The sequence below is a fragment of the Haemaphysalis longicornis genome, unplaced genomic scaffold (assembly GCF_048455015.1).
Source record: "Haemaphysalis longicornis isolate Haplotype H1 unplaced genomic scaffold, Haemaphysalis longicornis Haplotype H1 scaffold_8, whole genome shotgun sequence".
Taxonomy (NCBI): domain Eukaryota; kingdom Metazoa; phylum Arthropoda; class Arachnida; order Ixodida; family Ixodidae; genus Haemaphysalis; species Haemaphysalis longicornis.
The window spans coordinates 147619805-147636132 of NW_027526445.1; the positions used below are offsets into that span (position 1 = coordinate 147619805).

General features: G+C 46.4%; 1 protein-coding gene across 1 annotated transcript in view; it reads right to left on the reverse strand.

Moving 5' to 3' along the window:
* Positions 1 to 832: 832 nt before the first annotated feature.
* LOC144150163 (superkiller complex protein 2-like) overlaps positions 833 to 16328 on the reverse strand; it is a 65096-nt gene continuing 49600 nt past the window's right edge. Inside the window, exons 20-24 of the mRNA XM_077682004.1 lie at positions 13648 to 13849; positions 8153 to 8485; positions 3638 to 3778; positions 2680 to 2893; positions 833 to 1474 (exon numbers count right to left, since the gene is read on the reverse strand). Of these exons, the coding sequence (XP_077538130.1) occupies positions 2684 to 2893; positions 3638 to 3778; positions 8153 to 8485; positions 13648 to 13849 (886 nt within the window). The 3' untranslated portion in view covers positions 833 to 1474; positions 2680 to 2683. The remainder of the gene's footprint in view (positions 1475 to 2679; positions 2894 to 3637; positions 3779 to 8152; positions 8486 to 13647; positions 13850 to 16328) is intronic.

Below are 16328 nucleotides of genomic sequence, written 5' to 3' on the forward strand. Positions count from 1 at the left end.
GTGCTGGCTATGGTGGATTGCAACGATGTGGTGATCGGCGTTACCGAAGAAGGGAACCTTGTTAGCGACCATAATGACATTCCCAACCGCCTACAGCAGCTGAGCTTGTGTCAGCATCGAGCATAATGCGCGGCTGTGGCGGCGTTGTGGACTGCGCTGGGCTTTCTTGTTTCAACGGAATGAGTAAGCTTGAAGACAGTTTGGTGAACTTCATGACGCAGACAATAAAGCAAGCAAAGCTTACGGGCTTTTTTCGTGTGGTGGTCATTGGGCCATGTTTTTTAACCTCCATTCTTTGATTCACAAATCGAAAAGCTACCATTAGTCGCGATATAGGAAAGCTCTCAGTGATGTGCGGAGTTTTCAGATAAGCTTCAGAAGGGTATATTTTATATTTTGAATTATTGATATATCAAACTACTTCGCAATCCTCTTGGAGTTCGATATATCCGGGATCAACTGTACATAGATGTGCATGAATATTTCAGTGGGACTACGTTACCCCCATGTAATAGCGAGAAAACGTAATACTAGTGAGGAACGTATAAGTAGGGTTCTGCTTTACGACATAATCTCTGGTACCTGAATTTTCTGAAACATTTCCGACTATGAGTAGGGTACTGAATCTCAGAAATACTTCAGTAATGTAGCGCTTTTAATTATTAGTATTCAATTTCCATGACAATCCAATGTCATAATACATTTGTTTCGTTATTAGTATTAACTTGTGAATGTCTGCCCATTCCTTAGGAATGCTACAAGCTTTCCTATCAGCTAGCACAGCATAGAAGCAAGTGTGGTTTCAGGAATGGAGACTACGCAAGAATATGCAGCTGGCAGTTTTTATTGGCAGGAGTGTAAAAGAAATAAATAGAAAGAAACAAATTCCTTGTGCAAGACACACGTCACGCAATCGACACAAATGCGAGCATCAGCAAACACATAAGTGAACGTAAGCACACACTGCTCCCTCTCAGTGACAAGTACCACACGTAACATGGAAGTATCACAGCAAACGAAAAGAAAAAGAAAACACCCTTTTTGAATCCAGACGTTACTCAGCCGTAAAACAACAAGATGGAGAAAAAAAAACGCAGAAGTGCCCAGAAAGTTCACCCCAGTGACACGTGAATAGAGAGCAGAATTCCAGCAACAAACCGGGAAATCTGTGCACCAATTATGGGGCAGAAAAGTGCAAAGAGTAGAGGTGTGCTTAGCAGAGACCTCACTTGCAAGGCTGGAAGACTGCTGTACTTTGCAGCTAAATGTAACCCCCTCACTTGTAGCCCACCTTTTTGACATATCTAGCACCTCGAGAAGTGCCAGGCAGCTACTTTATTCGCATAACAAACGCACGCAACATGGAGCTACAAAGAAGGCATCTGGTGACTTCATCAAGGGTCCATAGAGGTCAGTGCACCGGCAGAATCACAGTCCACGCCTGGGCAACCAAAGCCAGGCAGGTTGTTTCCAGCTGCGAGAAAAAATGTCCCATCTGAACAGTTGTGACGGGCAACTACGACAGGTGATGGGAGCATTTGTAGACGAGCGAACACCGATCCATCCTGCATGCTACTGCTGGATATGTCGCACTTATGGCCGTATTCCGAGTCTGTCCTTCACTCGATGCGTTCCTTCCCTCGACTCGGCTAAGTCGAAGATAAAGCAATGTTTTTACATTCGAAAATTGCGCTCTGTGATCTCCTCCACTACAGGCTCAAGTGGAGGAGGGATTAAGAATACGGAGGTTAGCACTTTCAGTCCTGGTGTCGTCATTTGACGACACCATAGAAAATACACTCTAGAACCTCAAGAACAAAACAAAAACTGCTAGTTTTCTGGGCAAGAGTTCTTCAAGGATGCCTCTTGCGATAGACATCACCACTTCTGCGCTTTCACAAGAATAGACGTTATGAAAAAGAAGCTCCAGTGGACACAGGATGTGATGACAGGGCGGGTAAGGAAACTGAAATCCAGGAATGTGGAAATGTTCATAAATCTGTAAATTTTGGCCCTACCACCTTTGTTTTTTTTCACCCAGGAGCTGAGAATGTCACAGTTTTTAGGAAAACAAGAAAAATACTTTTTCTACTCGAAAGAAAATTTTTATTGCCTTATGACCTAATTGACAGTCATGCATGTAAATTATAAATACTTGCCTATCAGCTCAATGTTTTGTTTCTATGCTTCCGAGGTCCAAAACTCTACGAAAACACGCAGAATTTTTGCTTTAAAAAATATAAATTCCTGGGCTGAAAAGGTTGAATCGCAACTTCGCTCCTCAAAAGGGCTGCAAAAAAAAAAAAGTTACCCAAGAAAATGATTTATTTAAAATTGAAATTTGCTGTAAAATTAATTGCACGCAGTGCACCAAAAAAAAAGAAGTTCTCTCATCAAATTCGCCGTTGCTGATAGTACTGGAAAATGTAAAGATTACCGTTTTACAGCAAACACTTTTTTTCCTATTGTTCCTCCAAAAATGACTAATCATCTCTCATTATCTTGGTAACTAATTGACTGACTCAAAAAATAACGCCATATTTAAGATCAGTGTAAAAAAAGCAGCAGAACTGACAAGTTTCACAGAGTTTACTTAACAATTCAAGGAGGCTGTTTTAAGAGCAGTCCCTCCTCCGCCACTAGGACAAGGGGAGAGGGGGGATACGGCATGCAGTATACCTGGTCAGTTGAGGTAGAGGCTCCCCGGGTAGACGATGTCTCGCTGCAGCAGCCGCAGGGTCTCCTTCATCTTGTCGCAGATCTCATCGTTGCCCACCAGCTTGGCGGCGGCCGCAGCGTCCTTGAGCAGGTCGTACAGCCGCTGCACGCACCGCACGATGGTGCCCTCCTGGACCTCCTGCTTGCTGGCCACCCTCATGATCTCCACAAAGCTCTGCGTCGTTTGTTATTTTCGTGTTAATTATTTATCCTCACGTGAAAACCAAATTTAGTCAAAGTAGGAGCATCGATATTGTTTGCATAGAATTTATTTGGGTTTAAGTGTATCGATTCAATTAATCATGAGGTTTAATGCGCCGATGCTACACAGCTGAAGAGGTGCACCGTAGTGAAATGCTCCGGATTAATTTCCACTACCTTGAGATCTCGAACACACCGCCGTATTTGCTTTCTGCCTCCATCAGAAAAGCGGCCACCGTGGCTGGGAAACCGTTTAAGGATATCGTTTACACTGTTTGAGTTACAAGACTAGTCACCTTCACAAATCATCCCTGGGTTAATTTAATTAATTAATTAGGTAAGAACTCTGCGATTCTGACGTCACCGGGAACTTGAGATGCTACTATGTGCAAGGAAGCTGTTGGAATATTTTCTTTTTCACTGCGCATCGAAACGGATTAAGCGAAGCTTTTTTGACACGAAAGCTATTCTTGAGAGTTTTGTTGTGCCCGCGGCAAGGAAAGTGTGGAGAGCTGAAACCCCGATGAAGCAAGCGAGTGAGCAAGAGAGAGAGTGAGAGAGAGAGAGAAATGAAGAGAAAAAGATAAAGAGAGAGAGAGAGGGAGATAGAGGGAAAAGAGATAGAGAAAAAGAGAAAGAGAAAGAGGAGAGAAAAAGAGGGGGAGAGAGAGCAAGATAAAGAGAGAAAGAGAGATGGGGGGCGATCTTTTCCTCGTACCGTCTTCTTGGCCCACTCGTACACGGCCTCGCAGAGACTGAAGCTGAACTGCTCCACGTAGTCCCCAGGAGGGCTCTTGAACTCGCACTCGTGCTCCACATCCCCGATGTGTCGCGCCATCAGCCGGAACTTCTCCACGGCCTGCAGCAGAAACGGGGAAGCCCACGAGCAGTTTCCCGTCAATCCTACGGTGGCATGGGCACAGAATCAAGAGTCAGTATTACTTCCAGTAGGGTACTAGTTATAACCAGCCACTATACTCAGGTGAAAGTTGAGAATGGCAACGGTTCGTATAGGGCGTCACTCCATCAAAGTGACAGAGAGACCCAGATGTAAACGCGTTTTGAAAAAAGATTGTGCTTGAGGGGGCATGCTGGTCTTAAACCAAAAATGTTTATTTTTACAGTTACGGTAATAAAAATTGGAGGACTAATGTAGCTTTACATTCTGGTTGTAGATATGAAATTTGTTTTTGTGTGAAACGACTACATTCAAATTTTTTTGGAATTTTATATTTGCTCTTTTGACAGCCTTTATAAAAAAAACTGCTGGAGGGATGCACCTGAACAAGGTACTAGTGAACTGTGCACAAATCAAGGCGCGCAAGAAGACTAACAGTATCGTTCTATCTGGTCTGTAGCACAAGTTACAACCGTTTGAAGTTTGGGCTTGAAAGATTGTTTGTCGTTGCTGCAGTAATTTATAAGTAGTTATGTCTAAAAATCGTAGGAATGACTCGACTCGTGTAGAAAGTGCTCACAGTAATGCACTTTTTGCACGGGCAACTTCTGCTGTTGCTCTTCAGTTGTAACTGGGTTATACCATGCGCAGCCTCTTTTCAGCGACTGGAGGGATCAGTAAAATATACACTCTCTTCTATGGATGGCATGTTGAGCAACCTATATTTCGTTATAAAAACATACGCCAAGTTGTTTTTGCTCTGCTTAGTCATCTGAGCTTAATCCTTCGTTTTTAGCTTTTTGCACAATGTTTTCACCCAGCACTACCACATGAACACACAGATGTGTGAAGTCGTGACTGCCTGAGTTATCTTTTCACTTTTGGTAGCTACGTTTCACACGTCCTGTACACAGTATCCGTATCTGAAGATATTAGATTCAATTCTCACTCATTATTAACTATTGGCATTTGAAAATATTCGATTCGCAGTTGGTTTTTACTATCCACATTTGATTCACAGTCACAAATTTGCAATTTGAACATGTCTAGAACAAAAATCATTTTGTTCTGGAAAAAATGCACATGCGTACTTTGGCATCACATGAACTTTGCAGAATTCACTCTCACCCACACCCTTTAGCCTCTCAAAAATCACCCCCACGCTACTGCAACTAATCCTTCAACTGCATAGTTTTGTTTCTCGTGCTAAATGAACGTATTCCCCTTCCCAATTTTTCCCTTGCTATCCATGTGTGCTCTTACCACATGTTTGATCACATGCCAAGTCACACTTGCTTCACGATGCCAAAGAGCAAGCGTCCCTTTTTTTTTTTTTCAGCACAAATGAAAAAGCGTGCAGCGTAGCCAACTCTGCTTCCAGTCTTCCTGTGTGGCACTGCCTTTGCTTGTGGGTGATTTCTACTGTGAATGCGTGTTGGCGGACCCTACGAAAGCTTTCCCGGGTATCACTCACGTTCTAGCGAGTGAGTGAAGAGTCCTCGGACATCTCTGCAGACTATCTGCAATGAATCTGCGACTACATCGAAGAGCCCCGATCTTTTACAATAACATTGTCTTTTTTTCAGCGGCAGGCAACTTCAAAAATTGTTGGCAAACTATGCCGAGAATGAGTGGGACGTTAACCTGCCCGGTATGTACAGTCCTTGTCAAAATTTTCTAGGCCAAGACGGAAACGCACAGGCCTAAAACAATTCAATGAACAAGCTTACGTACCGAGTGAGGCTGAAACTTCTTATGCAGGAAAGCTCGAGAAAACACCTTTCTATCCTACTGTCATTATATATTTTTGTCACATAGTTAAAGCTGGTTCTTTGAATTCTTCGCGGTCGAGAAGGCTTAGTATATTGGCCCACAAAATTTTGACAAAGGGGTGTACATGACTGCCCACTCACTGAAGTGTAGCTTGCCAATACACTAGCACCAGATTTCCCTCCGGCATATATTAGTACTAGGAGTGCGCGAATACCGAATCGAATACCGAATCGAATACCGAAGCTTTCGGATCGAATATCGAATATCAAAAATCCTTTACAGGACGCGATTTTCAACAAGTTTCTGTGCAAAAAAAGCAGCTACTTTGCGTGTTCGGTTGTCATGGCATTCTCTTTACAATCCAAAGGACACACTTTTCACCTCTCATTTACAGCAGTCCAGCCGGCAAACCATTACGAGGCGGTACTTCAGGAACCCGGAGCAGGCACAATACACATCAAAGAACAACTTGTTCTAGGGTAGCTGTACTGCTACCACAGGGAATGAATAGTCAGCGCTTTGCAACTCCGAAGCGGGCACCTTCCAAGTCATAAACAATGACCCCGATAATGCACTTCGTCAAAAGTCAGAAGCATGAATGATATGTTGCGGCAGAGTCACCGTGCACAAGCCTGCACTATGCCGTGCAAGGGCAGCTTGCTATGGTACCACGATAAGCAACACAATTTTTGCCATGGAAGCCCGTGGCGAACATCAAGGATATGTGACACAGAGGTGGCTGGCACTAACCGATGAGCCCTGACCGCTCATCGGTTCAATAAAAAGGCAGCGAAACCACCAATCTGTCCCCTGTAGCTGTGCCTGTGGTCTAGAACGTAAACAAAAAAATGCAACGAGCATACACAAACTGCATGCAAAAACGCCACAACCTCTTTTGTTTTTAAACTAATGGAGGCACTGCCAAAGGCAGAAGAAAAGTGGCGGTGATTGCTTTACCGGAAGCTGCCCTAACATGTAAACATCTGGTCGCAGGATTCAAAATGTCAACCAGAGCCGGCGGCAGGTCTCATCGACGTACCGTATTTTCTCGCATATAACCCGCACCAAAAATTTAAAAAATTCGTTCGAAAAGTGGGGGTGCGGGTTATCTGCGAATATTCTGGAAGCAGAGGTCGGCTTCACGGCAATGCACGGCCTGCCATGCAATCGGCATCCCCATCGTCATCGTCTCGTGCGAAGCCAATAAGAAGCCAACACAGGCCATAGACAGATCCCCTCCATAGCGTGTTTATTCGGACTTTTCGCTTGCTTTTTTTGGTTCTGTTGCTGTGATTTGCGTGCGCTTTGTTGAGAAGTTGTTGGGCCCCCAAGTCAGGTGTGGCCAGTTTGGACCGTTGGTAAGCCTTGTCTGGTGAGACACCGTGAGTGGGTCTCGGCGGCAATCTTTCACCGCGAAAGAGAAACTGGAGATCATCGCTGCTGTGGAGGAAATCGGCAACAGAGCTGCTGCGAGAAAGCACGATGTCGACGAGCCCTGCACTAGCGACTGGCGGAAAAAAAGGCCTCTCTCAAAAGTGCACACAAGGAGAAGCGGGGACCTTGCCCGGCGGCCTTTACGCCCTCACACCGATGGGACGCGTGCGGAGGCCAGACATTGCGCTGCTGTGCCAGTGGATCGTGGATGCATGGGGGGCGATTCCGGCCGACATGGTGCGCAAGGGCTTTAAGTGCGCCATCAGCAATTGCTTAGATGGCACCGAAGACGATTGCGTCTTTGAGAGCGACGACGAAGCCTCGGATGGCAGCAGCGACAGTGGCGAGTCTGGCAATGGCTGACTGAACCAGTGGGCCTCCTCGATTATCAGTCCCGGATCGTCCGCGGACTGCCCGAGACGCGATCCGGCACTCGATTTTTCCATGTATTCCTATGGGACTTCGGGTCCGAACGCAGTCCTCGGACTGCCCGCGCGCGGACCGTCCAGGACTGGTAAATCGAGGATGCCCAGTATCGGCGCTGACAACGTTGCGGCGATCGTTTCGAAATAAAGTTCTCCCGTAAACGAGATTGTGCCTGTGCAATTGTGACTTCCTAAACCAGTTTTTTTTCAGGTAAGCATGCGGGTTATACGCGAGGATTTTTTTTCTTTTTTCGGGGAGTTCAAAGTTAGGGGTGCGGGTTATATGCGAGGGCGGGTTATATGCGAGAAAATACGGTAATTGCAAACTGCACGATAAAATTTACAGCCTCCAAGGTGCGCTCGTCAAAAGCGCAGCTTGGATAAGGCTTGCTGAGTACACTGAAAATGAGCAGATGGTGTAGCATCAGTGTGTTAGTGTGCACCGACATCTCTCTGTTTTGCAGAGCAGGCTCTATTCAGAAAATCTACGCGACTATTTGGAAAATCGAATAGTAGATACTACTTGATTCAATCGAATTATCAGTAAAGGTGCTATTCGATTTGTATTCAAATATTCACACACCCCTCATTAGTACAATGCTTTACGGAGCATCTGACGGCCTGTGCTCCCAGTTTCCATCTTGCAGTTCTGTACACGACAGTAAGGACGATGCACTCAGGTGGGAGTGGGCTCCCATCTCACCTCCTTGAGGGGCTTGGGGATGACGGGCGCGTACTTGCGCGAGCGCTGCTCGCACACGAAGCTGGACAGCAGCCCGGCCAGCTCGGCGTGGCCCAGGGCCATGAGGGAGTCCTCGAGCAGCACCTCGGTGAGCATGACCTCGTGGGTGTGCAGGGTGCGTGCCAGGCGGCCCTTGATGGTCAGCGCCTGGTCCCCGTCCATGAAGCCCAGCCGCTGCAGGGCCCGCACGTGCCGCCGGTACTCCGCCATCGACACCAGGCTCTCCTCCGACAGAAGGCTCTGCGCCTGCTCCAGCTCCGCCGCCAGCCGGCCCCTCCGGCACTCCTGCACAAACTGCACGCACCCAAGGGGGCTGGAATTCAAATGCACATTTTGGGGCTACGCTCCTGCTCTTTGCTCCTGGCACTGCTCTTAAAACAACTCCCTTTAATTGTCAAGCAAACTTTGAGAAATTTGTCAGACTTGCCACTTTTTTCCCGCTGATTTCAAATATGCCATTATTCTTTTAGTTTGTCGATTAGCTACCAAGGTAATTAGAGATAATCAGCCATTTTAGGAGGAACAATAGACAAAACAGCACTGGTAATAAAACTGTAATCTTTATATCTTCCGGTGCTATGAACTCTGGTAAGTGCAATAAGAGAATGGGTGGTTTCTGACGCGCGGATTGGAACTAATTTTACATCTTATTAAACTTTGCTGTTTGAAATGAGCATTCAAAATTGTTCCTTGCCACTGGCACCACCAAAGTTTATCGAGCTCTAAAATTGGTTTCAAGCGGTGCACCAAAAAAACCGCTTCTCTCGCATCGAAAAACCAATTCTCCTCCCTCCACCGCGCGCGGCGTGAGTTGCTTTCTGGCCAAGGCAGAAGCCACCACTCGCGCGCGCAATCGCAGAAACGGGCGTGAAAAATACGCGTGTGCAAGGCTCATAAAGACCCACAAATGCTTTGCCGCACACTTGCCGGAACTATGAAACCCACATGGGTTCCACAAGGGGTTCTCATGCACCACGCAACGTGTTGAATTTTACCATGATCTGGCATCTGACATTAATTCAGGGGGACAAACTGACTGTATTTTCTTAGACTTTCGTAAAGCATTCGATACAGTAACACATTCGTTTCTTTGTAACAAACTTAAATTACTAAACATAGATCCCGTTGTGCTTAAGTGGACAGAAAATTATTTGTGTCAACGTCGACAATGTGCCATTTTAAACGGCAAAAGCTCTGAGTACGATGATGTGACGTCGGGAATCCCGCAGAGCTCTGTATTGGGGCCACTTTTGTTTTTAGTTTATATTAACGATATTTCAGTAGGTATTCATTCAAGTGTCAGACTGTTTGAAGACGACTGCGTCGTGTACGATCGAATCAGAAGTGAGAGTGACTTTACCCTACTGCAAATTGACTTGGAACGTGTCCAGGATTGGTGCTCTACGTGGAAAATGAATTTAAATAATAGAAAGTGTGTTCATGTTTCTTTTACAAGGAAACGGAAGCCAATTAAGACTGGGTACCTTTTTACAATGAGCCTGTAAATAAAGCTGCTACTTATAAATATCTAGGTGTAGTGTTTTCTTCTGATTGCTCATGGAATGCACATGTAAGCGACGTAGTGGGGAAAGCTGGAAGGGTGCTGAATTTAATGCAACGCAACTTAAAAACTTCAAAGCAAAACCTAAAGAAGATGGCTTAGTTTACATGTGTAAGACCTATACTAGATTATGCCTGTGCCGCATGGGATCCCTCCCAAGTCACACTGTCAGATGGACTAGAGAAAATTCAAAACCGAGCAGCTAGGTTTGTCTTGGGACGGTACAAGAGGGGAGATCGTTGCACTCAGATGAAAAACGAACTTGGGTGGGAGCTGTTTTCCTCGCGACGACGAAAATTTCAGGTAAAGTTCTTTTTCCAGACATTTCACAATAAAACAGGAATTAACAAAGAAAAATACTTCAAAGAACCTCATTACTGTTTACATAGAACTGACCATGTCTTCAAAATAAGGAAATGGCATACCAGGACGGACCTACTCACTAAGTCATTTCTTGTAAGAACCATTAAAGAGTGGAACAGGTTGTCTGAAGTGCAAGTGTGCTGTAAAAATGAAGATTTGTTAATGTCCATGCTGTAACCCCCCTGCTGTAGCGCCTTCGGGCAATGCGGGGTAATCTCTGAATAAAGAATAAAGAAAGAACAAGCCTGAGCAAACTCGAACAAAGGGCAAAGCAGTGGCGTGCAGCGGCGGCAGCGCCATATGCAGTTTGTAGGCAAGGAGCTTGTAGGCAACGAGCTCGTTCACGGACTCAATGGCATGCTGCACCTGTGGCATTGGGCAGCCAGTGTCGCCATTCGTGTTTTATTGAGACCGGTTTTGGTGCTTGCGTCTCCCAAAATCTACTTCTACAACCAAAAGTTCCTGCCTAGTTGTCCATAACACTTCTTTACGTTGAAATTTCGTCAAATGGGACTCACAGGGTTAAAATACATGGTGTGCATACGCTTGAAGTTAAAAAATTCTGTGGTTTGTTACATCGGGGGTTTCATTACACTGAAGTTCGTTACTTCAAGGCTTCACTTTATGAGAACGTTTCATTACAACACAAGTCGGTATATTGCCCGGGTCATATTTATGAGAACTTCTGATAATTCAGACTTCTAATAATTCAACCAAAATTCTGGGGTCCCTTTGAGTTCGAATTATCGTGAGTCTACTGAACTATACTAAAATACGACTGAAAAATGACAACAGGAGTTGCTCCTCCACTTCATCACGGTAGCCGGATGTTTCTTTGCCTGGCGCAGAGTGCATTTTTACTGCACGTATTTTGAATGCGACACGGGTCGTTTTTGTGATTTTTTGGACTTCATCTGCTTATAAATCACTGCAGCGACGATAAACAAACTAGGTGAGAAAAAGCAGACGGTGGTCACACATTCGACGCAATCTTCTTTCAAAACGTAAGCGCACATTGACAACCGGATCCGTCCCTTCGGCGGAGTGATACGATACACAAGCTACTGCCACTCTCAACTTGTACCCGAGTAAAGTTTTATTCATAAGGCAGCGTTATGGCACTCTCCCCACCACAGCCGTCATGTTGAAGCCACACATGTTAACTCTTCATCCATCGGACTCATGCAAGACGACTCAGCTCTAGTAATCAAACCTGCCTCAGTTATCCCCTAACGTTTAGCTCTCAATGTCTAGTTCACACAGTAACTGAACCAAACAATGCCATACAGCCACAGTTGTGGCATTGATCAGACAAATGACTGTAGTTGCTATCACTTGATGATTTGCCACATCTCAACCAATCGTTCAGACTTCAGCCAGTTCGACCTATGTATTGCTTCCTGCACGACAGAGAGAACCTTCCCAGGGATGTTTCCACAAAAGAGTAAACTGACATCGATCCAGCCGAAAGCAGACGTACACACCAGTGATGGAGAGGACAGGTTGTACTTGGCTGGTTGATCCACTCTTACACTACAAGCACCCAGCCCCCCCAGTAGCTCAGTTGGTAGACCGCCCTAGACGACCTCGGTCCCTGCACCAAACAAATCCTAGACCAGGACAACTTCTGCACTCACTCAAAAGTCCCACAAAAACGGCCAATTTCCCTCTCTAGCTGTAAAGCTCGAGGCTTTGCTCATGTTTGTTTGCTCAGAACATTCTCTGCACACAGTTTCGTGTGACAAGGGCCACGCAAAAGGGGCAGAGGAACAAGCAAGCAACCCTCCGTCTACCGACGGCGATGGTTGAACACGAAGCTTTCGTGTGAGGGATTCCTCTGTTGATGCGGAAACCTAAAGCAGGCTTCACCTAAAAGGAGTACATTTGAGGAAGAGCATGCTTTATAGGTGGAAGTTGGCTTTCCTGCAGTGGGTTTTGAGGTGGACTACAGACGCAACCAGCGAGACATCGAAAGCCTCGCTTTAAAAGCACCGGCGGAACTTGAACACCTCGAAGTGGTGCAAACTCGGCACGGGCACATGAAGAGGCAAGTAGACAGACGACTTCCTTCTTGATGTGCCTGTGTCGAGGCGTTGAGAAACCACTACCGAACAGCCCTTCAACAGCGCCCTCATTATCCTTTTATGACACGCATTAGGATGTAGCCATCAGAAAAATCTGGAACTGCCTGTGCATGTTTTTGACAACCAAAATTTCACTTAAAAAACAAAAAAAACTCGATCTCATAAGTAGTTACCGTATTTACTCGCATAATCCTCACACTTTTTTTTCGGAAAAGTCCATGTGAAGTTAGGGGTGCGAGAATTATGCGGGGGGAAAAAAAATCCGGTGCACAGTGTTGCCAATTTGCCTTCTGCCAATCCCGCTAAATGTAGCGGTCGTTTTTTGTATATGTAGCTCAGTGTTGCCAACAGCAGCTATTTCTTTTTATCTTATCGTAAACAGTCTCCCGTTGATCAGCGATCATGAAATTGCCGCCAGGCACGCCGAAGTGCCTGCCTGCGGCGCGGTTGCCGTGTTCGATCGCGTACTCTATCGCTTTCAATTTGAAAGCGGCAGTGTAGCTGGCGTTCTTCCCCATGGCGAAACGGCACCAAGCACAAAACAAACAGATCGGCACCAAGCATAAAACAAAGCGATCAAAAAGTTCTCATAATGGCAGCGAGCTATCCACCACTGACGCGAGTGACTCACTGACTGCTGCTGCTCAACGACGGGACCACGATGGCGACACGACGACATGACAGCGGGCTGCGCGAACGCAGTCTAGTTGCGTGCACGCGAAACCGGCTCAAGGACAGTGTGAGTAGCGTGTTAGGGCGCCCGTTAGGGAGTAGCCATTGCAGGTTGTTAGGGCGCCTGGATGGCCTTGAATACACAGCGCTCTCCGCCGAACGGAGTGGCGGCGGTGGAGGGCGCGTGTTGGAGAGCGCGTGCACCATGCGGGTTTCGCGAGCAGGCAACTTTCGCCGCTGCAAAGTTGGGGGTGCGAGGATTATGCGAGGAACCAAAAAATCCAAGTTTTGCTGGCTCACATTAGGGGTGCGAGGATTACGCGAGTGCGAGGATTACACGAGTAAATACGGTAATAAATTTGGTCGCATCGTAATCGTAAACACGCCATCGTAAACGTGACCACTGTTTCTTAGCCACTGGTACAACAGAAAACGCATACACATTATTGTGATTTGTAGCCCTCATAAATTAAGGTAACATCTTCAATTTTGCATTAACAAACGTTTCAACTAGATAGAAAACAGAAAACCAAGAACACCCACTTGATGCACCGAGTGTTTGGCGTGTAAAGTAGGTGTTCTCCAACCGCTCAGTAGGCGTTCTTCAACCCCACTTGAACCACTTAGCCCGCATTCCCGTTTCCCGCCGGAGAGTGGGAAATGCGAATGCTGGCTGAGCGGTTCAAGTGGGGATGACGACAACTGTAACTCACAAAGAAGCTCTGAAAAGCCGCGTGTACAATTGTACACGCCGTGTCGCAAAGGGCTACACTCACGTGGCTGGCAAAGAGCGGGCACTTGAGGCAGGGGCTGGCCAGCAGCTTGGTCTCGAGCAGCTGTGCCTGCTTGACCGCATCCACCAGGTCGAAGTGGGAGAGGCGCAGGTCCTTGACCACGTTGATGCTGGGCAGGCCGGCCGGGTGCCGCTCCACCAGGTCAAGCAGCTGCTGCGCCAGCACCTTCTGTTGGTGGGCGCTCCTGTGTTGACAGGGGATGCGAGGAAAGAGAGGAACGTCACCTCATCGTCCCTCCCTTCTTCCAGCGGGGCTCTCAAAGGAAGGGGACACGAAGACACAATGCGAGTTTGCTCAACCTGGAAAAAATTAAAGCCGTTCCACTCAATCGATGTGAAATCTGTCGGAAGTGCAGAGCAGTGATTTGCCATAATGGGCTGCGGCGCCGTTATCCACTCACTGCTACCACCCAGTGCAATTCAGATTTCCCGCCTTCGCAGTGCTCGCGCGCCCCCTGCCTGAAACTGTGCCAGCGGGAGTTTTGTTCTTTTTGTGCTAGCTTTTCCTCCCACACGTGCCGGCGTTGCACTGCCACTTTTTTATCGCTTACTACGGTAAAGACCAACCCAACGAGCGTTCCTAACTAGATGAACGCGGCCGCTGCCGGTTAATTACGTATATTTTGCCTCAAATGCACCTACAGTTTTCTTTCCGCTAAATAACGGGGAGATGTATGACAAGCGCCAGCGGTTCCTAAGTTTCGAACGCTTATGACTACACAAACTGCTTCAAAGCCTCTGGATTACGCCGCGACGACCGAACGCCATGGGGCTTTACTTGGGTGCACCAAGCGAGCTACAACGACAAGGCGCGGCCCTAAAGCGGTCTGCACTTAATATGGTCATTAAAGGTACAAACAGGTTTGTTTCCTTTTACATGGTTGCAGCATGCAGTAAAAGTGTTTTTATGGTCCTTAGACAAGCCTTTTTTATTTTTATTTGATTTTCGATTGCAAGTTGAAGTCTGCGAAAAAAGTTGAAATTTCAGTTTTTGTACTGGCGACACCAACACTACCCACTTGAATTTCAGAAAAACATTCATTCGAAATCGTATTCCACTTCCTATTCACCCAGAAGCAAATATCACTAAACTATTGGTTTTTCTTCCCCCTTCCATACTAGCTGACATCCCACTCAAAAGTCACTCCTGTCACCAATACGGTTCCTTCAAAACTATGGTACCTCTATAACAGGATAGAATAAAAATGACCTCATTAAATTTCCTGCAGACTGTTCACAAGTTTGAGACTGAAGAAAGTCGGATAGCCTTCCCTGTAAAAAAGAACAAAAAAAAGATCCCCTGTGGTCCCCACATAGCAGAAAACGCTTATTGGCGCAGCTCAGTGTTCATGTTGCATACAAAAACTGAACCTTTGTCTTTGCTCCCAAAAGATGGCACTGGAGAGAGAGAGAGAACATCTGAATAGCCACGCCTGCCGACGAAGGTCTGAGAAAACATTTCCTCCTCCTAAGCTCACACACTTGGAAATATAGGGCGGCATTCTCGTGTTTTGTCTCTTTTGTGTCCGTTTTGAGCGAGTCCTGATTGGTTGAAAGCGAACAACCGGATGTGACGTAACGCGAGCGCGGCAGAGCTAGTTTGCGGCTTCTCGGAGCACACGATTTGAATTTGAAAAAGACGAAGGTCAATCATGAATTTTCCGGTTTTCACCTTTGTTGTTGGCTCGCCGGGCAAACAGGCGGTGGAGAAGTAATGTAGATACATTCAAAATGCCTACAAAAGCATTTCCACCTCTCAAAGAGGACTGTGCGGTGTCTTTGTTTCGAGCTCTGGGACAAACTTTGTCAGCTGCAGCGCAGGCTCAGTGTTGAGGAACACGTGATATGCGCCCTTTCTTTCTTTGCTACCGGTGGCTTTCATTCAGCGGTCGCTAGTGAAGAGACGATATCGCTGTCGCAGCTCCTTCCTTGAGCCGGTGTATCCACGCTGTCGCAACCACGCACGATCATACGCACGCACGAAATACACGATCGTCTGCGAGCTCGATAGCTGTCGAGCAGACGACCACAATTACACAAGCCCTCGGCATGAAATTTATCACTGCTTATAGGTACTTGACTATTACACATACCAGCTTAACGTTAGTAGGCTTCACGCGAAACAGGTACGTCGGGAAGAAACGAAAATCTGCCGCACTTACACATTTTTTCACTTGTAGAGCACAACGAAAATGTCAAGGGTGTAACACACCATTCGAGGTACTTGGAAAAGCTCGCGTCAGCATGCTGAAAGTGCGTCGTAGCCGAAATACGTCACGAGAGGGTTACCTAGATGCACGGTAATTGTCATCGACATCAAAATGGGCAGCAAGCACCAAAAAAATAAAAAGAAAAGATAACTGAGTAGCCGCAGCATTTACACTTCACTATCACAGGGAACAGCTGGCTTACTCTGCCATTGTTGGACGTTCGTCCCCTTGCGGATAAAGCTTTCAATGTCGTCACAAGAAAATCTTATCGCAATTAGATTTCAGAACACATTCAAATAAACACACAAAAGATAGTTTTACATGGTTTCAGCTCGTTAAAATGTGTTTGCAAAAACAGTTACAGTATTATTGAAGGCCCTCTGCTTAACCAGAAGCTCATCACGATGAAAGGGACGGAAAACAGACATTCTCAAAACGGAGGATTATGAGAATA